The sequence below is a fragment of the Drosophila simulans genome, chromosome 3L (genome assembly GCF_016746395.2).
Source record: "Drosophila simulans strain w501 chromosome 3L, Prin_Dsim_3.1, whole genome shotgun sequence".
NCBI classification, from domain to species: Eukaryota; Metazoa; Arthropoda; class Insecta; order Diptera; family Drosophilidae; genus Drosophila; species Drosophila simulans.
This window is the reverse complement of record NC_052522.2, coordinates 1,882,083-1,905,505: the sequence shown is the minus strand read 5'-3', so window position 1 is coordinate 1,905,505 and position 23,423 is coordinate 1,882,083. Positions and strand designations below refer to the sequence as shown.

The 23,423-nt window shown below is 46.2% G+C and overlaps 2 protein-coding genes and 1 non-coding gene across 3 annotated transcripts; 1 reads left to right on the top strand and 2 right to left on the bottom strand.

The window, feature by feature from the left end:
• Positions 1–188: 188 nt before the first annotated feature.
• Positions 189–5,279, top strand: LOC6736435 (sodium-coupled monocarboxylate transporter 1). The gene is made up of 7 exons (XM_016170432.3): positions 189–507; positions 2,546–3,315; positions 3,373–3,534; positions 3,593–3,708; positions 3,762–4,121; positions 4,189–4,650; positions 4,706–5,279. The coding sequence occupies exons 2-7, from the start codon at positions 2,647–2,649 to the stop codon at positions 4,986–4,988; spliced, it is 2,052 nt and encodes a 683-aa protein (XP_016029945.1). The 5' UTR covers positions 189–507; positions 2,546–2,646; the 3' UTR covers positions 4,989–5,279.
• LOC6736433 (bromodomain-containing protein 4B) lies at positions 5,137–17,589 on the bottom strand. Its single transcript, XM_039293813.2, has 5 exons — positions 16,923–17,589; positions 13,902–14,609; positions 13,525–13,629; positions 13,360–13,463; positions 5,137–6,259 (listed from the first exon to the last, which is right to left on the bottom strand). Exons 1-5 carry the CDS (start codon positions 17,443–17,445, stop codon positions 5,462–5,464), a joined length of 2,238 nt encoding a protein of 745 aa, XP_039149747.1. The 5' UTR covers positions 17,446–17,589; the 3' UTR covers positions 5,137–5,461.
• On the bottom strand, positions 13,170–13,241 carry Trnac-gca. The gene has a single exon. It is a non-coding gene; the product is annotated as a tRNA-Cys (tRNA).
• Positions 17,590–23,423: the final 5,834 nt, after the last annotated feature.

Below are 23,423 nucleotides of genomic sequence, written 5' to 3'. Positions count from 1 at the left end.
GCCTGCTCTTAGATCGGTTTGCTCTCTTCTTCGCTTTTCAGACCCCAAAGAGATCTCGATGGTGGGGTTCCCGAAGCTGAGGCTGGGAGCCCGAGATCTGCGATCCGAGGCCTGAGATCCGAGATCTGTGATTTGCCTGCGCCGCCTTGGGTGTTGTATAAAATAGCGTAACGGCCGCTTGCAAAACTCATTCATTTAAAAATTGTCAATACGTTCGAACAGCGATCGACGAGCTGGGAAAACAGGGAAACAACTAGTGCTCAAAGTGAAGATAACTACGGAAAGGACTCGGCTCGAGGGACCAAATCCAAGCAGTGATCAGTTTGTTTTGTGACTAACTAAGAAAACACGTTAATGAAATACAGAAACAATCGTGGCACTATATTGCAAATCCAGTTCAGAACATTTCTAAGATACAGTGCAGCAAACCTAATTCCATTTGAGAGCTAAACGAAGACGACAACCGAAGGATATCGAATTTGACGAATTGGAAAATTACTAACCAAGGTGAGAAGTAGATCAGTTTGTGATCAGTGAAAGCGGCAATTCATGGCAGTGAGTTATTTCGAAATGTATCACTGATAAGCACAAACAAGACAGTATAATTGGTAGTTGCCAGAACGGTAAAAAGTATTAGCCAAAAGGAAATGTATTCCAATTACTCATGGCTAACTAGAGTAAAAAGTTGCGAGGGCAAAAACAGTTTGTAAAATGCATTTGCCGTACAAGCTAATAACCCTGAAAGTATTTATCCCCATTCCGAAGGCATTTAAATATTGTCACTTGTTACTTCACTCTGTTTTTGAGCCGGCTAATCTCGCAGTTGAACTAGGTAATGTTTGGCAGCTGTCGTGGTCGTGGAAAATCGCCCTGCTTGCGATTGGTATCTTCTGCCAACTTGTCAAGCGGTCTATTTTGTTTGAATTAATTATAATAGAATAGAAGCCAGTTCGCCCAGACGAGATAAAAAAACCGAGGAAAGCAAAACAAAACACGCATATTAATTGGGCTCGAAGACGATGATGATGCCATTTAATGGAAGCGAAGGGCCCTTGGAATGGGCTGGGGGAAAGTCCACCAATTAAGCCAGACGCCTGTCCTCAACCAGAGCCCACAATTCATTTGACCCGTGTGTTCCTCCACCAAGGAAAACGGGTTTCACCCCAAAGATAAATAGCCAACAAACAAATAAACAATAAGTATAGTTTCTTAGTTTAGATTAGAAGTTTGTAAGCTTGAATAAAATATATAATATTATATTCCAAGATGAGCCAGAAACTAGAAGGAGCCTAGACCATTCCTTACTGGTGTTTTCTCTCTGTGCAGCTAGCCATCTCTTTTGGTCGGGCCTTTTGCTCTTAGTTTCCGGCCTTGCCTTCGGAGACTTGGAAGCTGCTCTTCGAAGATTCGCCGAGCGATGGCGAATTTCTGGCCCAAACCGGCGCAATCCGGCTCAGTCCAATGGCCACCGATCTAAACCAGTTGAATTCGCTTAAATCTCGATTGGCGCGCTCGCACTCCCCATTTTCGCTCAAACATTGTAGCCCTATCTATTCGCCATTCAGGCCATATGCTGCATACATGTCCATGTCGCACAGGAGCAGCTTTTCTCAAATGGTTTGATTGGCCGGAAAAGTGGGCGGGGGCAGAAGAGGCAGGAGGAGGAGGAGGCGGGAGGCGCCATGGCTTCTGGTCTCATCAAGAGTAATTGTCGAGTGTTGGGGATCAATTGAATGGGAAGTGATTGCCATCGTTGATCGGTTGCAGAATGTGTGTTTTATGATTTAACAATTAAGAGGAGACGGAGGCATGTGTAATAAATTCAAGTTACTCAAAGATAAGGCTTGTGTAATGAATTCAAATACTTGACAATTAAAACGACAAGTAATTGCATAAATCAGCAAGGAAATGGAAATAAACTACGTGGTGCCACAGAGAAGTGTGTTACAGATCGAGTACCATTACGCAATGGAATGCATCCTAGAATTTGCGTGGCATTAAACCAAATATCTTACCAAATTCCTTACCACTTGCAAGCCGTGCGATTTCTTTTGGCCAGAAATAACCAGTTTGAATAAATCAACGACCAGTTTGAGGCAGCTTTCTGTTGGGCCTTCTTGCTCTTCGCCCGTCCACTTGTAACTCCAAAAGTGCCATAACTCTGGATCTGGGAATCCGAAATCCACAATCCGAAAAAGAAATATCACCCGAAAAAAAAAACGTTGCCTTGACTGCCGCCCCATGAAGAAAACATATTAATCATAAAGCAATTACGCTCAAATGGAATTGTTTGTATAAGGAAATAATGTATTTGTACTTGAACATGAGACGCTGGCCAATGGTCGATGGCCTCCCCTCCTCCGGATCCAGAGGCACAGATCCAGATCGTTTGGTTAATTAATTAATGGGCCCCAAGATGACACCAAGTGTGACACCCACGGTGCGATGTCGCTTTGTAATGCCGCCTCGTTGCAATTCCTCTTCGCGAACCTTGATCTTGCCAGTGATCCAAGTCTAAATCGCTTCCGATCCGATCTCATTTCAGTTTGCACACACGTCGCCGGGTGGAAAGTCGGCTGGAGAAAGTGATCTCCCGGAAATCGCCATCCTTCGATCCCCATCCCTAGTCCTTGCTCGTGATCCAGGATGTTCGCCACCCAGGACACCATTCTGAAGTTGCTGACCCTGTGCGCCCTGGCACATTCTATAACCGCATTGGCCCTGCAGGAACGGTCTCCGACTCCAGGAGGATCTGCTCTCTTGGATTCCAGCCACAAGTACTTGATCGTGCGCGGGGAGTCGCCCAGCGAATCCCAGGAGCATGTGGAGTTCGATAATGCCGCCACCCTGCTCCTGAGAGCCTTCAAGAACCAACAGATTCCCGCCTCCGGGGAGCTGGAGGAATGCAGTGCGCCCAGTCACAAGGCCACCTTCTCGGGCTACGACTACGTGATCCTGCTGGGCATGCTGGTCATCTCGCTGGGCATCGGCATCTTCTATGGCTTCTTCCAGAAGGGCGGCAGCTCGTCCAACGAGTTCCTGCTGGGCTCCGAGATGAGCATCTTCCCGGTGACACTCAGTCTCACGACCAGCTTCATCACGGCCATCGAACTGCTGGGAAATCCCTCCGAGATGTACTTCCAGGGCACCCAGTTTGTGCTCATCGTAATACCCATGGTGCTGGTCATTCCGGTGGCTGTGAAGATCTTCTATCCCATTTACTTCAAAATGGAGCTCACCAGCTGCTACGAGTATCTGGGCATTCGGTTTGGCAAGGAGATCAGGATTCTGGGTGCAGTGCTCTATGTCATTCAGGTGGGTTCTGGGATTTCACTAGAAGAAGGATGATATTTACATAAACTCCTTCTCCAGATGTGCTTCTACACGGCTGTGGCAGTCCTAGCCCCGGCAATTGCTCTGTCCAAGGCCACGGGACTGGACACCAAAATCGCTGTGGTCCTGATTTATGTGGTTTGCGTTTTCTACTCCTCACAGGGAGGCATGAAGGCTGTGGTCATTGCCGACTCCTTCCAGGTGAGTTCCGAGATGGGGCAACTCTCCTATATGAGAAGATATATCTGAATCCTTTCAGGCTGCTGTCCTGGCTGTATCCTTGGTGCTGATCGTAGGATTGGGCTGCTTCTATAGTGGCAATCCAATCGAGGTCTTTCAGACAGCTTCCGACCACAATCGCTTGGAGTTCTTCAAGTGAGTTAAGCCAAATGAATCCAAGGACCTTTATAAAATCGTTAATCCTGCAGCATGGATCCCGATCCCACAACACGCCACACCGTCTGGTCGGTGGTCATTGGTGGCTTTTTCTACTGGACCTCGCTGTTCTGCACCAACCAGGCGTCTGTTCAGAAATGCATGTCCTTGAAGTCCTTGAGGCTGGCCAAGATTGCTCTGGGCTTTGCCATTATCGGCTTGATTGTGGTCTTCCTGTTGAACTTCTACACGGGTCTGATGGTCTTCACCCACTATGCGGACTGCGATCCTTTGACTGCGGGACGCATTTCCGCCACGGATCAGTTGTTGCCCTACTACGTGATTAATACCTACGAGCACATTAGCTCCGTGGCGGGGATCTTTGTGGCTGGCATCTTTGCTGCCAGTTTGGGGTGAGCTCTTAAACTCCAGGAGACCATATGGAAGTCTTATTTAAAGTTTTTCCCTTTTCAAAAACAGAACCGTGGCCTCTGCCTTGAACTCCCTGTCCGCCGTGACCTGCGAGGATCTGCTGGTCAATGGCATGAACATCAAAATCTCACCAGAGAAGGGAGCCACCTATGCCAAGTGGATGTCCCTGGGCTTTGGCATCGCCTCCTTCGGTTTGGTCTTCATAGTGGAGCATCTGGGGGGAGTCCTGCAGGCCACGCTGACCCTCAATGGACTGATTGGTGGTGTCACCTTGGGTCTCTTCGTCCTGGGAATCGCCTGCAAACAGGCAAATACCAAGGGCGCCTTCTACGGAGGACTCTTGTCCCTGGCCCTGGTTATATTCGTGGGCGTGGTGGCCCAAATTGTGAGTGTGGAGCAGCCCGCGTTGCCCACATCCATCGACAAATGCGACTGCCATGTGAACATGACGAACATCATTGGCAGCTTGCTAACAGAACCTGTGGAAGTCATTGAGGAGGGGGGATTCACGTAAGATAACATTTTAGGAACTTAATATATAGTTTACTTAACCCAGAAATTACAGATCTTGGCCCATTTTCCGGCTGAGCTACATGTGGTACAGCATGATCGGCTGTCTACTCACCGTCTTTCTGGGCTGGTTCATTTCGCTGATCATTGACTTCATCCAGCGACGCAATGTGCTGAAGATCACCGGCAAGGGCATCGACAATCCCGCCGTGTCGGAGGAGATCTTCAAGAGCGACTCGCAGGTGCAGTACACCACCACGACGGTGATTGGCGATCCGCGAGAGCTCACAACTGACGAGGGCCATGTGAACCATGCTATTCGCATTGACGACGAATAGAACTCGAAGCCAAAACTCGAACTCTGGCGGGGATCGACGCTCCCCACCGGCGAATTCCTTGTGTAACCTCCATGTAACCTCCATGTACAAAGACCAGTCGCAATCTGTTAACTGTCCTAGTTTAGTCGAAAGAGTGATTTATAGTTTGTAAGTCCCAGCCGAGGTTGTTGGCTCAGTATTCTGTACACACACTTACTAATGTTACTACGAAATGATTTTATCTTTAGTTCGTTTTAAGCCACCTAATAAAACCTATATATTCCTGATCAGCGTTGGTTGCTGAAGTATCAAGTGATCCTTGCATCAGTATGGGCATTATGATTTTCAAAGAAGTTTATTTCGTTTTGGAATTTAAATTCGAAAAAATATCATACACATATTAAATACAATAAGTTGAATGCATCAATAAATTTACAATTAAAACATATATGTACACGGCCCGTTGCAGCTCCATCTTCGTCTCCAGTCGCAAATCACGTCACGCTGATCTCCTCGTCACTATCCGAGTTGGAGTCGTCGTAGTCATCGTAGTAGAGCTTCATGAACTCGGAGCCACCTTGGTGCTGCGGCTGCGCATGCTGTTGCTGCGCGTGCTGCTGCTGTTGCTGTTGTTGCTGCTGCTGCTGGTGATGATGATGCAGTTGCGCAGCCGCGGCGGCGGCGGCCAGCTCCACCTCTCGCATGGCACTGAAATGCGGGGAGTGGTGCAGCTGCTGCTGCAGTTGCTCGAACCTGCGCTGCTTGGCCTCCTGGATACTGTTCTCCAGCTTGAACTTCAGATCGGCGGCCACCAGCTGCTTCTGCATCTCGGCATTGATCTTGGCCTGGAACTCGGAGGCAGTCACACCGGGCGGCGAGGAGGCGGCGGATGACACCGTTGTGCCCGGCAGCGGAGTGGGCGTGGCCGTCGCCGATTGATCGCCCATTTTGAGGCTGGTGAGGAGCGGAGGCGGCGAGCTGATCTGGAGGCCATAGCCCACGGAGGGGGAGCTCCTGCTGCTGACGGATTGCGGGGACTTGGGCGTGACAGCTGCCGTCGGCGGTTCGTCCTTGGCCACCGCTCCCGGCGGTGGGGGCGTGGCACTCCCATTGGGCGAGAGCAGGGAGGGCGAGAGGGGCGTCAGCGGACGATCGCACTTGGCATCGCTCAAGTCGGGATTTGGATTGTTCTTGTTGGGCAGCGTCTGGTCGCGGGAACCGCCGCTGGCCAGGAGTTCCCGCTCCTTGGAGTTCCGCCACTTCATGCGCCGGTTTTGAAACCAAATTTTCACCTGCAAATGAAGGCGATAGATGGGTTTGAAAAAAACACTCTGGAGTTGCATTGAAATGGGTAAATTGCGACTGTCCAGTGGATGGAAAGCTGTCCGGAGCAGCAGAGCTGGGATGACTATAGATCTGGAACTTTTCATGGCCGTCGGGGTGTATGAGTGGTGTGGGTATCGGAATCCGCTTTTGGGAAAACAAACTTCTGCTGGCTATCCGACGAAAACTTTTCTGTGGCAAATTGAATCTCGCACAGAACCCATACAGATCCGCCCGCCACCACCCCATTGGGGCGGGTCGTGTGTGGGGGCGTGGCCGTGGACCGGCCAGAAGTTTGAACTGCACTGCCATCGCCAGACGACGGGCATATCCATAATAAATGCAAATTAGAGACATTTACCCAAAGCGGCTACAAATTGATTAGAGGCCGCACAGTGGTGCAAAAGCAGTTGGTCAACAGTTTATCATAACTAACAACCCTTACTTCCCTTAATCTACATCCCCTGTTTGCAATACATAAACTATCTTGATGAGAAATAAATAATTTGTATATATAAGTAATCTAAATGCTACCAACTCCTTTTAAAATCCCAATACTTGAAGTGCCCTTTCATAATCTACATTTGATATTTATTTATTTATGTATACTCCTCCCACGGTGCAGGCTGCAAAGTGGGTCCAGCAAAAATGCTGTAAGTCCTGTAACTCACTTCCTGCTATCCTTCGGTGGAGGGCTTAGCTCCCTGCATCTGACAGGCTAGCTGGGACACTTGAAGCAGATTGCAGGACTCGCCGGGCAGAGTCCTTGGCCCACCGCTCCTCCATGAGCTGTATTTGAGTTATTGTGCAGTCCTGCCCCCCTGCTCCTTGTGAGTCTGCGACACAGCAGGACATTCGCACTTTGTAGCCAGGCACAACAATTTGCAACAATTTATGGGAGACCCACTCCCCGGCGGTAATTAGATTGTGACTTGATGTGAAATTTAAAGCAAATTGATGCGTAAAATAGGTGGGGGGCCCCCTCAATTAGACTTAAGCTCTTGCATTTATAAATAAATAAGTAAACAACGGCCATGAAAAGCCGCTGACATGTTGAACAACCGATTAACCGCAGAGATTCCTTGGAAACACCCAACTCCCAGTGGCACGTGCCTGATTTTGGGTTCTCTCTGGGCTTCTCGGTTCGCTGTTCCGCTTACTTCCGGTCATCGAGTTTTTCAGCGTCTGTGCGGTGGAAAGCCAGATTTTCCCATTTTCCGGCAACCCCGCCATCCAGCAATTGAAATAATAAGCTCAGGCGGCGATAAGATTAATGATTATGGCTCCGGCCGAAAGTCAGTCGTTTAATGAGGGAGGAATGGAACTTTGGGACCACTCTGGACCACCGTCGTCATCTTGTCATCGTCTGTTTCTGATGGAAATTAATTATAAAGCGTGCAGTTTAGTGTGCCAAGGAGCGGCGTCTGGACATCTCCGCTCCTTGTTCAGCTGTTGTTCCTCGATGAGCATGTAGTGCTCCAAAACCAGATTCGGTTCAGTTCAGAAATTCCCTGATTAACAATCCGCTTCGGAAATTATAGAATTATCAACTGCACTCGATAGACCCCCAAATGAGCGGCGTTTAGTTGTGCGATGTTAGTCCGGCTTGTTAACAAATATTGGCCATGTAACGAGTTCCCCTCCCCCCTTTCCCCTTTCCCCCTTCGCCAACCGACCAAACCGCAATTACTGTCTAACACAAAAATATTCGCTTCATTTTTCGCCGCTCATATAATAATTAAACTTATGCAAATATCTGTGCGAGGCGACAAATACTAAAATTCAATTGTTGTGAATAGCAATTAGCGGTTTCGAATAGAAGGCTTGTTTGTTTTATGTAGTATATTGTATTAAATTGTTATGGAATAAGCCAGGATAATATTGTCATGTCATCATTTTAATAGCTGTTTGATTTAGTTTGTTAGCAGTATAAATTTATAAATCAGAAGTTGAATAGAAAGTGGCCAATTAGAATGCAGTTTAAATTATGTACGTTGCATTATTTGTGTTCTTAATTCTCCTGGAGAATCCGGATTCATACTTCCTGGATAATAATACTTTAATAACTACTGGTCTTCATCACAATTTCATTCTAGACTAAAGTAATTCACATCTCCAAATACAGTTCTTAAGCACCCATCTCATCTCGAAGTCCGGCTAAACGTTTTGCCACTTTGTTAAGACCCTACCTCTCAATATAATTCTCCCCCCGAGGAATTTGGGCCCATTCCATTGACAGTAAGCCAAAACGATAAGTAACATATTTTTCTGACACGCTGCCAGCATAACGCGCATGGAATTCGTTTGAAGTTTTTATAAACCAACCCGGAGGAGTCGGGCGGAAAGTGGGCTACAAATTGCTCCCTTCCACCGAACTTTCCTACCTCCCCTCGCTACACTTCTTTTTGTGCCGAAAATTGACTTTGGGCAATGAGCACAAGCTGTTGTTTTCGTGGGGGAGTCTCGAGTCCCAAATCCCGAATCCTGGCTTCGGCAACATATGTTAACTAATGAGGCTGGATGTCGGGGATGGATATAGTATATATATATATTCCACCCAGGAGCAGGCTGCCAGCCCATTTGGGCACCGAGGATGTCATTCGATATGCTGCGTAATAGCGTATTAAATAGTCTGCTACTATTTGCGAAAGTCATTCCGGCGGCAGTTGGCAGTGCGTTTTGGGTTACTGACCACGGTCCATTTCCATTGCCCATTTCCTCCCCTTTTTGTGGTTATTGTTTCGGGAGGAGCAGGCCAAGTGCTTGCCAAATACTTTGGCCTGTGGACCACGACCGTTTATTTAGCAATTTGTCAACAATTTATTTTGTAACCAAAGCTGCGAATGATGGTTTTTAATGTTCGCCAATCGTTCGGCGTCGAGGGGGTTGCAAATTGGCAAATTGAAATGAAATGCGAGTTATGCTTAAGTGTTCTTTAATTTGGGAAGTCAAAGGATCAAAAAAGGATATTATATTATTTTTCAAAGCTAATTACACAATCCTTTAGTTTAACTTTTTATCTCAAATCTCATCAACTTCTTTCTGATTATAAACCACTAAACTAGATTCAAGGATTACAAGGACCATAAAACCGAAGCAAATAGCATAAAAGACCAACCCATATGCGTTGTTAAATACCCTCGATTCCCATTCGGGGATTATTTATTGTGCAATTTGATTTAAAGCCGCTGGCTTCTGTCGCCACCGCGAAAGAAATCGAAATTGCGAACCAAATAGAGGCAGACAAGCGAATGCTGTGGGAATCCCCCCGTGAATCCGGGCAGAGTACACAAAAGACAATCCAGACGAAATGGAAAATAAAAATATTTATAACGTGAAAATGCCAGGGGAGTGAAAGAGAGATGTGGGGAAATGGGTGGAAATTCCACAGTTGATTGCCGGGCGTTGGCGGGAATTTCCTTTATTCGAGCTGCGCGATTCCTTTTTTTTCGCTCCCCCATTTTTCGACAAATCAAAAACAGACGAATTTGTTTTGGACACGACACTTAAAAAGTTGCTCTGTGCGAAAGAGAGGGCAGCAGGCCAGACACGTGTGTGCGGGGGTTGAAGTGTCCGCACACACACACACACATATATATGAATATATATATTCCCGATCCTGGTCTTTTTGAGTCCTTGAGTCCTTGCGTATTGATTTAAAAATGCAAATCGCATTTGGCCTCAAGATGTTTTCATTTCCGCCGCGTGATTTTGGCAGCCGCCTGCGGCCAACTTTCAGCTTTCCCGTTTCCCCTTTTCCCATTTCCCACCGCCTTTGTCTTCGAGTGCCATTAATGGCAATTAAATTTATAGCCAGCGGATTATGAGGCTGGTAACTGTCACTTGCAGTTCGCCCTCGAAGGGGCGTGACTGATTGAAGGAGTGTGCGCCATGGGATTATATTGAGTTCATGAATCCTCAGTTATACTGTTCAATGCAGATATGCATCTGCTGAATGGGGAGGATTGAGATATACGGTTCTCTAAGCTTTTTGCTAAGTAATCTCACTTTCATATTCCTTTTTTTAGTCATTAAATATAGCCAGCATGACTGAGTAATAACTATTCACATGCTAATAACTATCTATTTTCGACGGCACTGCTCACTATAGTTCCCAGATATTTGGCACCAGACCTGCCAGCTAATAATGCATTCTGGACACAGATCAATCCATTAGTTAATAACACTCGGAACGTGACCTGCATCCAAAAAAGTGAAACCAAAAACCGCCCATAAATCGCGTTGGCCGCAATAAACGCTTCGGTTTTCGGGCGCCAGCGACTTTTCGAGTGCGTTTGTAAAAATCGCAATAAACGTTGCAATGAACAACACTCGAAATGATGAATCACCTGGGCATCGTCATCAATGCAGCGTTTGCCAAACCGCAGGGCACGCGACACTGGACAATGGAGTCCGGTTAAAGTCCTGAGCCCAGTCCACCCGGACCACCAATTGCAGGGCAGTGCAATGTGTGCTGATATTTATGGCGCGCACTGTGCAGCAAAGTGAACAACAAGCGGCCGCAAAAAGTGCAGTAAAAGCAAGGATGGAGGCCCTTAAATCATGTTGCATACAACTAGGCGCAGTGCAATGCACCCACACTCAAGCAGGCGGCCACAAGGACTCACTCACACACCCACACACTCTCAACCTGTGTCACTCGAGTGTGAATATCCGCACTCGTTCATCACCCACTCCACATGGGAAAATGGAACCCCAGATCCGCACCCAAGCCACTCGTTAGAAAGCCATCGTTAATGGAGCTCCCATCGCCGCCGGCTGGCCAACACTTTGTGTGTCCTTTGTCCTGTGTCCCCGTCACAATTCCCCACCCAGGATACAGATGCCAGGATCCAGAGTCCTGTGTCCAGCTTCCCGGGCTCCGGTCACCGCAAGCTGGACACCCGCTGCGATTTGATTGCGAATTTTTCTGACATTTTTGCCGTAGCCACCGAGTTTTCTTTCAGCTTTTTTCATCGCTGGGTTTTTTCCTGCCTTTTGTTTTACCATTTGACTCGCTCTCCATTTTCACACTTTGACAAACTGCAGTTTCAAGTGTTCAAGCCGAAGATTTATAGCTGAAGTCTAGGCAATGATCATCAAATAATAGTTGAAACTTTCAGGAGAATAAGTTTGAACCAAAAATATATATATATATATATATATATCATAGCCGCAAGTATATTAGCAAAAACAGCTGAGACTGAAAACTTATAATAGACTGCACATAAAAGTGGTTCATTACAAGGAAATTTACAATGCAGGCGGGTTCACTGATCCACGTGGAACTAAGCAAACTCCATAAATTTAAAGCAACCCATCCAGCTAAAATCAATCATTTCACAATCACCATTATTCAACGCCGTAGCTTGTGAAGCAGATTTCGCAATTTCCATCTCACAGATACATATTCACAAATGAAATACTGGACGATCTTTTTTCCGGACGCGGACATTATAAGATCATTAGGGCGTAAGTGATCGATGGGGCAAATGTTTCACCGAAAGGGGCGTGACCTGGCCGATGATGAGTTGATGAATTCCTGAGTTGCCTGCAACTGGACACGCTTATTGTGCAATTATGAAATTTTTATGAATCATTTGCCAGCGAAATGCTGCAAAAAGAGCTGCACTAATTTGGCGTGACATTGTCAGTCATCAGCAGCCTCCTCATCATCATCATCATCATCAGCATTTCAGGGGATGACTTCTGGCCGTGATTGAGTTGTGATCGATTACATTGTGACACGACCGAATTGGCCACGCAAATTGTTCGCCGCGCTGTGAAAGCGAAAAGGGCTCCTTTGGGCTTACAAAAATTAATTTAATTATTGCATGCCGCCGGGCTGGGAAAAAAGTGCGCAGCGCAATCAATGAAAACTGGCCGCCGTCTCAGGCGACATGAATTTCTTACAGCTCGTTATAATTTCATTATAATGCCACCTCGACCTCGGCTATATATCAGCTGTATATATAGTGTATATATATACATAAGAAGGCGACTGCGCATTTCAAGGAGCACTGAACCCCCTCCCATTTTCCGCTCTTCCGCTTTTCTGCCATTTTCCCGTGCGCAGCCATTGCCGCCGAGCTTCCAGGGCGGAGTTTTCCCCACTCCGCTCGCTTTTTTGGTTTGAACCAAAGCGAAGTGGTTTTGGCCACTTTATACTATGCGAACTGCCTTTGTTGTCTGCTTATTAAAGCTGATTCGAAAAGTTGGCAACACGAAATTTTCGTAAGCGGTTAAATATAATTTATAATGGCATAATTCTGCGCTCATTACGCTTATTGATTTTTGTTTTGTTTATGAATGGCTTACACGAAATTTACTCAGTTTAGTGGGTAAAGTTTTTGCCTGGGCAAATGGGTTTTGAAATGCTAATTGAGTGTTGTTGGGGGGAAAGTTTAGGGAAATTAGGGCACATGTGTGGTGCAAAAACGACGGCAAACTAGACGCAATAAATTAATTTGGTCGCCAAACTAGTAATTATATAACTTCAAAACAAAGAGCTTATAAACTGCAGCGAAAGGAATTATTTTATGTTCTTTCGTGGAAATTGGGAACATATATATATATATATACTTTGAGAATCTGTACAAAATGTATAAATAATGTAAAACCTTGCACTCTTTTAGGCACTTTCATCGGTGCAATAAGTTTAAACTATACCTTTGAGTGAAATGGGGAAATATCGTTATTGCAAATATCTTAAATGAATGATGCAATAATCATACGAATGGAGGAATAAGAAATGCTTGATACTTGTTATAAATATATAATTAAGACTTTTATAAGCACAACAAAATCTAGATAACTTAATTAATAGCCCTACTTTCCCATTTAATATCAACAAAATAAATGAAAGCCAAAAATGTAAGTAGGGGGCACCCGGATTTGAACCAGGGACCTGTCGATCTGCAGTCGAACGCTCTACCCCTGAGCTATGCCCCCAGTTGTATAATCCCCAATCACTTGTGTTATATAAACGAAAATCGGCATGATTAACCACATGAATCATTGCTCCATAGCAGTGTTATATCGGCAATTATAAACATATAACTCATCTCACCTGAGAATCCTTCAGTCCCAGTCTCTCGGCCAGCTTCTTGCGGTCCGGCTTGCTGATGTACTTCTGCTGCTGGAACCGCTTCTCCAGACCCTTCCTCTGGGAATCTGCAATGGGAGAGCGACCATTAGTTGAACCCCTTCGGGAGTGGGTGCCCCAACTACGCACCTGAGAAGACGGCACGCCGCATCATCCCACGGCGGGGCTTGCCACGCGTCGAGTGGGCCCAGGGGAATCCCTGGCCAGGAGGCAGGGGGAACACTTGGGCGCCAACTGCAATTGTTGCCGGGCGGAGAGGGGAAGAGAGAGGAAATGCATTAGACCAAAACACTTGTTAATGGGCACAGCGGGTGGCTCTGGACTCTGGTTGGGGATGTGACATTTGATATATTCGACCATTAGGGGCATTACACTTAAAAATTAACTTTTGAATTTGAGAAATTGAATCTATTAGATTATTCTAAGGATATATTTACTATATTTTTCTAAAAGCCGATTTATATACCTAACATAATTTGAGTAGTAATCTTTTTGGAGCATCTTACCACTCATGTAGGGATTGCGACAGTGCGCCAGCAGCGAGTGAAGGTGCGGGTGGTTGAGGGTGTGCGGCAGGAAGGGTGTGGGGCGGCTGGGCATGGGCTTGGCAATCACCGGCGGAGGAGGCGGTGGCGGCGGAGTCGGGTGTCCATGGCCATGGCCACCACCACCACCTCCTCCTGCTCCTCCGGCGCCCAGCAACTGTTGTTGCTGCTGCTGCTTGTCTTGCGTTAATCTTCGACTGGCGCTGCTGTCCTCGTCTGGATTGGGATTCGCCAGCTCGTGCGGTCGACCATCCTGGCCAGAATTGCCAGTGCCACTGCCATTGCCATTGGCACTCGATGCGCCGTGATTGTTGTCGCTATCACTAATTGTGCTGCCAGGTGACGACGACGAGGATGCGGTTTGCGGTTGACAACTATTGCCGGGATGTTGCTGCTGTGCATGCTGCTGCTGCTGGTGATGCTGATGCGGCGGCAGTTGATGCGTTAGAAATGCGGGATGCGGAAAGTGGGCGTGCCCCGCCCCCGGATGGTGATGATGATGGTGATGCGGATGCGGATGCGAGTGCTGATGTCCTGGCACTGCCAGCGGCTGGTGTTGCGGGTGGGGATGCGGATGCTGCTGCTGATGGTGTTGCTGATATTGATGCGAGTGCTGCTGCATGAAGTTTTGCTGCAGATAAGGCCATATATGCTGCGGTTGCATGAACTCTGTGGAGGAGAAGTGGCGGCACCATTAGTGGCGAGTGAGTCACTAAAGCGCTGTCCAAAATGGAGGCACTTGGCAAAACTATAGAGTAGCATTTAATCAAACTCAAAAAAGTAAAATTATAGTAACTTGATGTATCCTTCAACTTCGCATTGGTTGTATGCTAATTAATTCTCAGTCTTCTGTGCTTAAAACCACTTTGAAGTGTCAGATTGTCAGCCTTGAAAACAATCTGCCAAAGTCGTTATCCTGCCCCGAGACTTGGCTCATTCTCAAGGAGTCGTTGAAGCGCGTTATGTGCTGTCTTGCGAATTTCCAGACAGGCGCCATGGCCCCCAAGTGCCACCCCCATCACCACCACACCCCCTCACACACACACACACGCGCGCAGACAATGGGAAATGAAATCTGCTTTGAAGTGTCAGTGTGAAGTTGGCATAATTAAAGCAAACACAAGCTCCCCGGTATAAAGGTCTTCACGCACACACACATATAGACAGGCAGGCAGACAGACAGACGCAGGAGCTCGCACCTTGAGAGCAAAGTTTGGCGCCTTTGAAGGATATGCTGCATCCCCATTTGTATGGGAAGGATATCGGGGGATGAAATCTCGCCCTTGGAGCCCTGCGTGGCTGCATTTCATTTTCTAATTAAACACCCCAAAAAGGCAGCCGCCATGGCGGCTTTTCCCCATGTTGATTTGCCCCACACATCCTGACAGGCTGGCAGTGGCTGCAGGATATCCAGGATATGATTTTAATTCGATTAGAGAACTGAAACAATTAACGAATTAACGCCTCTTTAGTTGTGACATTGTGTGCGCGTTCAATCCGATGCTTTTGACTCCTGTGGCCAACGGCATTTTGCTCTGCGGAGCCCCGAAAATTTCCATTTCTATATGGCATCCTTGATTGTCCTTGTGTGTGTAGGAGAGTAGGAGTGCGTGTGTGTGTGTGTGGCACACGTGTGCCTAATGAGCGCACAAATTAAGTTATAATTGTTCGCTTTTGTTTGTTTTGTTCGTCGGCGGTTTACCGACTTTTCTGTATCTGCATCTGTGCTCCGAAAATGTGGCAAGTTTTTTGACTTATTGGTTTATGGCCCTGCAAAAAAGTTCATTTGTGGCAAGCTCTGGGGCAAAAAGCCGTTCATATTTCGGGGGGAAAATGTGCTAAGTGGATTATTGATTGAAATGCGATGGCAATTAGTTGGAATATGCGAAGGAGATTAATGGTCGAAAAAAGTTTGAATGTGTGTGTGCCTAATGGGTGCGTTATTAAGACATTAAAAGTTACTTATGCTGAAATAGTATGAGCTATTCTGGTTCTAATATAATACATATCAATAGTCATACTTCTGCATTTTAGCAACCTTTTTTGCCACGCTTTGGTCATAAAAAAACAGCACGATTTAACCCCAAAATATTGCCAATAAAATCTCATAAAAAATAGTGATAAAATACGGGAAATCAAAAGGTCCTGCCCACTCATTAATATGGAAAGTAAGCCGCGATGCCATAATCACATGATAATTAAATCCCACAATCCCCAGAAACACAAGAGAACAATACTAAAAAACGGCCAAGGCAGAGCTGTTACATTGACTGATGGCCAATTGGCTACGCCTACCTTCTGTCCCCCGCCCAGGACCTTTTCCATGTCCTAGCTGGCATAGGGATTCCCATTCTCATTCTCATCCCCCGTTGTAAGCAGCACGCGGCAGAGGATCCTTCGCACCATATCCCATGCAGATCCTGGCGGAAGTGCGGATGTGGATGTGGATGGGACGAACTGGTTATGCGGCTGTGTGTTCAGGGGCTTGGCTCAATAATTTAAACATGATTAGGCCTGGCTGTGTTTTTACAGCCTGCAGGATCAGCGGTGAAACGCCCCGAGGACTTAGGCCAACACACATTAAAGTCGCGGCGTAAAAACTAAGGCAACTGCGAAGTACCAGGACTTTGCGTCCTACCCTCGCGAGGAGTCTGCGGAAACTTTTGGGCCAGATTTGTTATTCTTTTGGCTTTTCATATTGCAATTGTGTTCGGTATTTTGTTTTCATTCGGCATTAGCCACGGCAAATTAATTGCCAAGCCTTTTTATAGCATTCTTTGAAGCAGCCCGCGGCGGAAACCTAATTGGAGGAAACTATCTTAGAGCCACTTCAAAATTGGAAGGGGCTGAGGTAATTATAAAATATAATCATTTAGACACAAAGGGGTGCCATTCAAAGAGAAGGAAGAACGTAAGGACCTCAAAGCAAACTACTAAGTTCAAAAATAAGACATCTACTTGTAGTACCCAACCATGTCTTACCATTTCTGACCCGGACTCCTTCCCGGGTGTCGCCAAGGATCGCGCTGACACTGAACTTGAGAATGGGCTTGCTGTTGGTATCCTTGAGGATGGTATTGCCGACGGTCGGCATGCTGGGCTCCTTGGGCTCCACCTTGGGCAATTTGATTGACACGGGCTCGTCCACGTCGGCCAGCTCCTCCTCCAGCTCCTCGTCGAGGTCCATGTGCGGCTCCTCGCCCTCGACACTGCCAATATCGGCGACTATCTCGTCCACCGAGGAGGAACCATCGTCCTCGTCCATCTCCTCGATGCTGTCCACACTCTCGGCACGGATTTCGCGGCACTTGTCACACTTGTAGCCGCGCAACTTGGAGCAGCCACAGGACTCGGTGGACTGGTCCGCCGGATCCGCGGCATCCGTTCCCGTGCCCGTGGCCGACCGACGCGACAGGAGCATCTCGCTCAGGCTGGACTTCAGCTGGCTTTCCGTGTAGGTCTGCTGGGCGTGCAGGAGACTGTCCACGAGGAAGGCCGTAGACATAACGCGACGGAGCTGGCTGCTCTATATTTCCGTAGTCTCTAGTATCCGTACCCGTACTGATTCAGTTCTCGTCTGTACCCGCCAGTTGTCGCGTTCGCGTCGAGTGCTCAATTCGAACTGAACTCGGTGGCAGAATGTCCTGGCAGGCGCAGGACGCAGCATCCGGGTGCCCAGGACTGCGATTACGGGGTTGCTCGTCGTTGGTTGGTCCGCTTCTCCTGCCCAGTAGAAGTGCCGTCTGTGCGGCACGTGATGCTTCGTCCTTATGTACATCCTGCTCTCTCTCTCTCTCTCTCTTCCTCTCTCTGTTTCGCTCTCCTTGCGAGAGCGTGTGAGTGTGTGTGTGTGCGTGAGTGTCCTGTTTAGCCTTTGCCTGCTCGTTATTGTTGTTCGCTTTTTATTTGATTTTATTTGCGTGAAAACAATAAAAATTTAATTTTCTTGTTTTGTTGCCTTTGCCACTCGCTGCCTTGAACTGAATTTGGCTCGATCTTATTAAATTTGAGCAGCCATTCCATGGTGCCGCACAGTGGGGCGCATCGTTCGATTACTAAGCACTTATTTATAATATAAAATATGTAATATTATACTGGAAACAAAATAGTTTTTTTACTTTTAATCCTACAATTTATATTATAATTCTCAACTTAAGCTTAAGCTAAACATTACATAGGTTAAGAAAGTTGGGTTAACTTAAAAGATCTTTTCTACAAATAACTTTGCACAATAAAGTACAAATATATGATAGATTAGAGTGATATGATATAGAGTCATGGAATTCAGTTACATTATTTGAACTTCTACATCCATAGACTTTTGAATTTGTGCGAGCAATTTGTTGCAGACATGGAAAGGAAAAAGAATTCCGGCAAGCGGCCAAGGAGTCAGTAGATTAACTTTTATTATGACCGCAAATTAGTTGTCCTCGTCGCCGTTGATGACGACAATCGAGTTTATCGACAATGATGACTTATTTACTCTGCGTCGAAAGCGTGGTAAATGCGAAAATGGCTGAGCAGCGGTTATGTAAGCTTAGGAGCTAGATAAACAGCAGAATGCGGCATGGATGTGTGTGTCCTTTTGGCCTCTATTGTGTGCGAGCAGAAAGAGAGAGGGCGAGAGCACGGAGCAACCCCTGTGCGCCAGTGGCTGGGGTCCCAAGGAGTCCTGCCCGCCGAAGGGGCGTGGCCTCACTCAAATGCGATTCCCATCAGGATGCTGAAAGGAGCTGAAAGGAGGAGAAGTGCCCTCGACAATAGGAAGAAGTACAAGGATAACAAAGGCCCCAGCTCAGATTGTTTTGCGCTGCCATTTGTGGCTTTTTGCTTTCATATGGAGCACGCCTCAAAGGATTACCCCGTATCCGTGCAGCCAGGACGTCAGGACTTCCACTTCACCCACCGCTTCTGCTGGCAGCGAGTACATAAAACATGCTCATATAAGCGTATAAATATGTGATAATAATGATTAAAAGTTCTCATCATACCATCATCATTTATGCAAAGGATTCCGCCCGTGGCGTGTGTGTCTGTGTGCGCTCAAGAGTCCTTACATTTTTATTTGCCACCGACACTGAAGCTGAATCTGAAGCTGAAGCTGAGTATTTTCCATTTTCTACTATTTCCCCGGCTCCGCTCGGAAAATGGCTCTCTCTCTCTCCTAGCCGCTATCTCCATCTCTCTTTGTAGTCGCCATAATATGAGGACAATTATTTGATAAGTGGGCTGAATGTGCAGCTTCCTCCGGCTTGCCAGCTCATGGATTTGGATCCATCTGGCATTGTCACTGCTGCTTTTTGACAAATGAAAGGGGTCACCGAAACAGGCTTTTGTCGGAAGCCCCCCAATAATATATATCCTTGCCCCCGTTTTCCATTTTCCGGGCGGTGGAAGGTGTTGAAGACAAACTTTTAATTGTTTTTCGGAGTGTTGCCATGGTGTGAGTTTATTTCCGTTTTTATTTTTTTAATTTGTTTGCCGAATTGGAAATATGTAAATGATGTTGGTGGGTCTGAAGTGGGGATTATTGTGCTGCTAACGTTTGGCTTTTTGGCAGGGCTTTGTGGGCTTATTGTTCGGACTCATAGCGCAATATATGATGAATGTGGATTGATTGGATTGATTATGGAGGTACATTTGGGATTGAGAAATCAAAGAATAAGTTAAGTATAGAAAAAATATATTATTCGAGCTGTAGAGATCAAAGGCAGATAGATAGATAGATCCAACTTACTTTGGGAAATAATAACACACTTCATAAACAGACGAGCACACGAAATGATTGTACATATCAAAGCTTATTACTCAGCTCTTCAACTGCTTCATCTGACAACTGAGCTCGCTTTCTTTTCGAACTCACTTCACCCAATCTGGCGAAATAGCCTTGCAGGTAAATGGTAAATCCAGTTGGCCAAATTCAAAGACTTCCTTCTGTCAGCGCTGCCACATGCCACTCCAGTTCGAATAAACAACTTCATGGATATTTGGGGCGAGTATGTGGCATCGAATCGAATGCCGCTGACAGTCGCATCATTATATGGATATCATTATCGTGTATCGTCTGCAGCTGCGAAAAAAGGTAAAATGTCACAAGATGCTGCAAGATGGTTGGGGCACAAATGGGTGGTTGAGTGGTTGGTTGGCTGGCTGGTTGGGGCAGGGGGCGTGGCCGGGCAATATAATAAAGCGCAAACATTTATACACGACACTCGATGCGAGAGACGATATAGAAAAAGCATTCCAGCCAAGTTAACTGTCGATATCAGCTGCTGCCACGACCATGTCCCCGCCACGCCCACGAAACCCAGTCCACTCCACACCACTCCACGCCGCCCACCATCCATGAAATGAATGCGAATTCTGTTTGCCATCGATTTTCAGAGGACAACGTTTATTATTTTTATTATACGCGCCGGCAACTAGAGAAACCGGAGCACAACTCTCGGGGTGGCTGCGAAATTATGGGCTTTTCATAACGTTAACAGTCGCATAAATACGCTCTTTGTGTCAGCCAAGTAGAAAAAATGCGATAAAAGATTATAAAGTGTGTGTTGTCGCTGGCTTTTGCTGCCCAGTGGGTTGCTCCTGCCTCCTGGCTTCTGGATTCTGGCTCCTGGCTTCTGGGTTTTGGGTTCGGAGTTCGTTCTCGTTCTCGTCCTGCCGGCGACATCTGCTTCCGACATCTTTTAATAAAATTTTCATCTTTATTACAAAACGATTGTTTTATGCGCCACGCCCCCCTCGCAACTGCTACTCCCACTCCCGTTCGCACTGCCTCGAAATGCCGAGAAAAGACCGAACTTCAACTTGAACTTGGACTGGACGACGTGTCCTGCTGGCGGAAGTCCTTCAGCGGAGTCGCGAACGGAAGTAATTAGAATGAAGCGATTTTTAGTTGCCAAGTTCTTGGCTTGCATTTTTATTTTCTTTATTTTTATTCGGCGCAGGGCGAAAAGTTTTCATGGGACTCGACGAGCCGCCAAACAGTTTATGAAAATATTTTCCACTCCCCATTTTATGACTTTATTTCACTTAATTTGATTGCACACAACGTGTTTTTTTTCGCCCGCTCCCGAGTGTATGAAAATAATTGCCAACTTTATTGGTTAATTTATGAAATTTACACATTTAATGGTTTGTGAGTTGGCCATGTGTGTGTGTGGTTTGTTCGTAGTTGTGGTTTTGTGGTGGCTCGCATATTTATTTGTGTTTGGACCATGTGGTGGGAAAGTGCCGTTCAGTCGAGTGGTTGTTAAGTGGGCCTAGTTAGGTGTGTAAATATGTGAGAAAAGCTAATTTGAACCAGCTCCTTATACTGCCAATAAATTGCAAATAAGGCGGTTAATTATTAGTAAAATATTTTATAGGTCTGCAAATCGCTTATATCATATGTTCTTTAATACTCCCTTGAACTCTTGATTCAAATGGTTACATTTTATAGAACCATTATTAATTTATCCCAGCTCGATGAAGATCTCTTTCCGCTTTTTAATGGTGGAGCAGCAGGAATATTTTTACAATATTATTTTTTGCAATTTTTTACAGCTGAACCTCGTTGATTTTTGATGTACGCATGAGGGCGCCGATTAAACCAACTGGAAAATTCGCATAGCCGCGGCTCGACCATGCCCCCTGTTTTGCCCACGCCCAGAATTTTCCACAATTGCAGCGGCAAAAAGTAAATAAACAGTGCTTTTGCAAAAAATCAAAGAGTTGCATAATTTTCCAGGCGAAGAGAGGCGGCGTGAAGGCAATTAATATTTTTTATTGCATACAAATTGCGTAATTAGTCAAAACTAAATGACAGGACACACAGGCCCAGAAATAAGAAGGACAATCACAAGGAGCAAAGGAGCAAAAGGGTAGCAGACAACAAATGTGTTGTTGTGATTAATAAAATTACACGAAAGGAGACGCAGACTGGCACACAAAGGATACGCAGGATACAACGAAATTTGACAGCTCGAAACAATAACAACAGCAGCAAACCCACAGGACTCGAGGAGGGTTGAAATCCAGATGCCTGGCAAAAAAGGCTCATCACTTGACGCTGCGGCCAAGGAGGAAAATGGGAAAAGGACGCGCTGCAACGTGTGAAAGCAGCCAAAGGACATTCGGCGGCTACTTGACTCGAGTCCCTCGAGGAGTCTAAGGAGCACTTTAATTAATTTTTATGTCTCGCTGAGTTATGTGACTCGCTGTGGGCAACGAAATCTGCGACTTCAGCCACTCGGAAGTAATTTGGGAATTTATGCGGCCTTGTAGTTGTCACATTAGATCGCAGCAACGGGAGTAATTAGTCAAACAAATTTACACGAAATTTATTGAAATCAACGAAATGGCAGGAAGAAGGTTTGCTGGAGGATTTTCTCAAGCTATGTGTTGATCATTGCTGATCTCTTAAAGAATTGCATTCCACCTACCCTAGATTTGAAGGAATTGATGGTAGTAATCTAAGCTCTTCAGGATTTGTTCTGTTTCCCTTTGGAAATAAATCCTGTTTAAGTCCTGTTTCTCCGGAAATGGCATCAATGTAACGCCTAGTTAGGCAACAGATTGCGCTGAAATGTATGCAAAGGTTGGAAAATCAAACCACCACCACCACCACCGACGAAAAGGACAAAGGGATGCCCGGTAACTTAGACACGCTGCTAAATTAGCGAAAGGGTGACCCCGTTTTATGCGGCTATATTTATAGGGCACGGGGATTAGGTGCGGGGACTGCAATTGGATAATGAAAATAAAATTAGTTTTGGTCACGTGCTTAGGAAAATATGAAATGATTATTTATGAAAAATCGGCAGAACGCCTATGCATATATGCCTCAGTGCATCAATGGTTCGATGGCCATTTCTAACTGGAGAAGCCCAGAGAAATAATCACAAAAACCGTAAGCCAATTCAATTAACTTGGCTGCCAGTGCAGTTGAAGCCGATGAGTGAAGGCCTGCGGCCGGAGGCGCAGCATTTTTAATTATCCGGACGGAGAGCTCCTGTGCCTGCTCCTGCCCCTCCACCGCCGCCGTCGTGATTCATCCGGCGGATACGGATACGGCGCCTGCTACTTTTTAGCAAATCCATTGGATGCATTTCTGATGGACATCTGGCTTCTGTTTCTGACCAGGCCAACAGCTAACAACAGCTAACAGCAAACGGCAAACGAGGTGCCTCGAAACAATTTCTGCATTTGCCAGGCTTTGGCATTTCGGTTTTTGCTCACTCGTCACAGATTTTGATTGCACAATTTAATTTAATTCTTCGTCGACTTTTTTCCAGCTCCCTGTTTGCCTTGGCTCGAAATTATTATTTACATTTATGCAAAATAAATGCGGTCTGCGTATCTGTTTTTATTTGCCTCCAGTTGATTGACATTTGCAGCCTGTCGGGAGCATCGAAGGGTTGAAGTTGCCGTAATTAAGGAATCATATTTTTTGTTTGTTTAGTTTGGCGGTTGGAAATTACCGAGAGTTGCATCATTTGC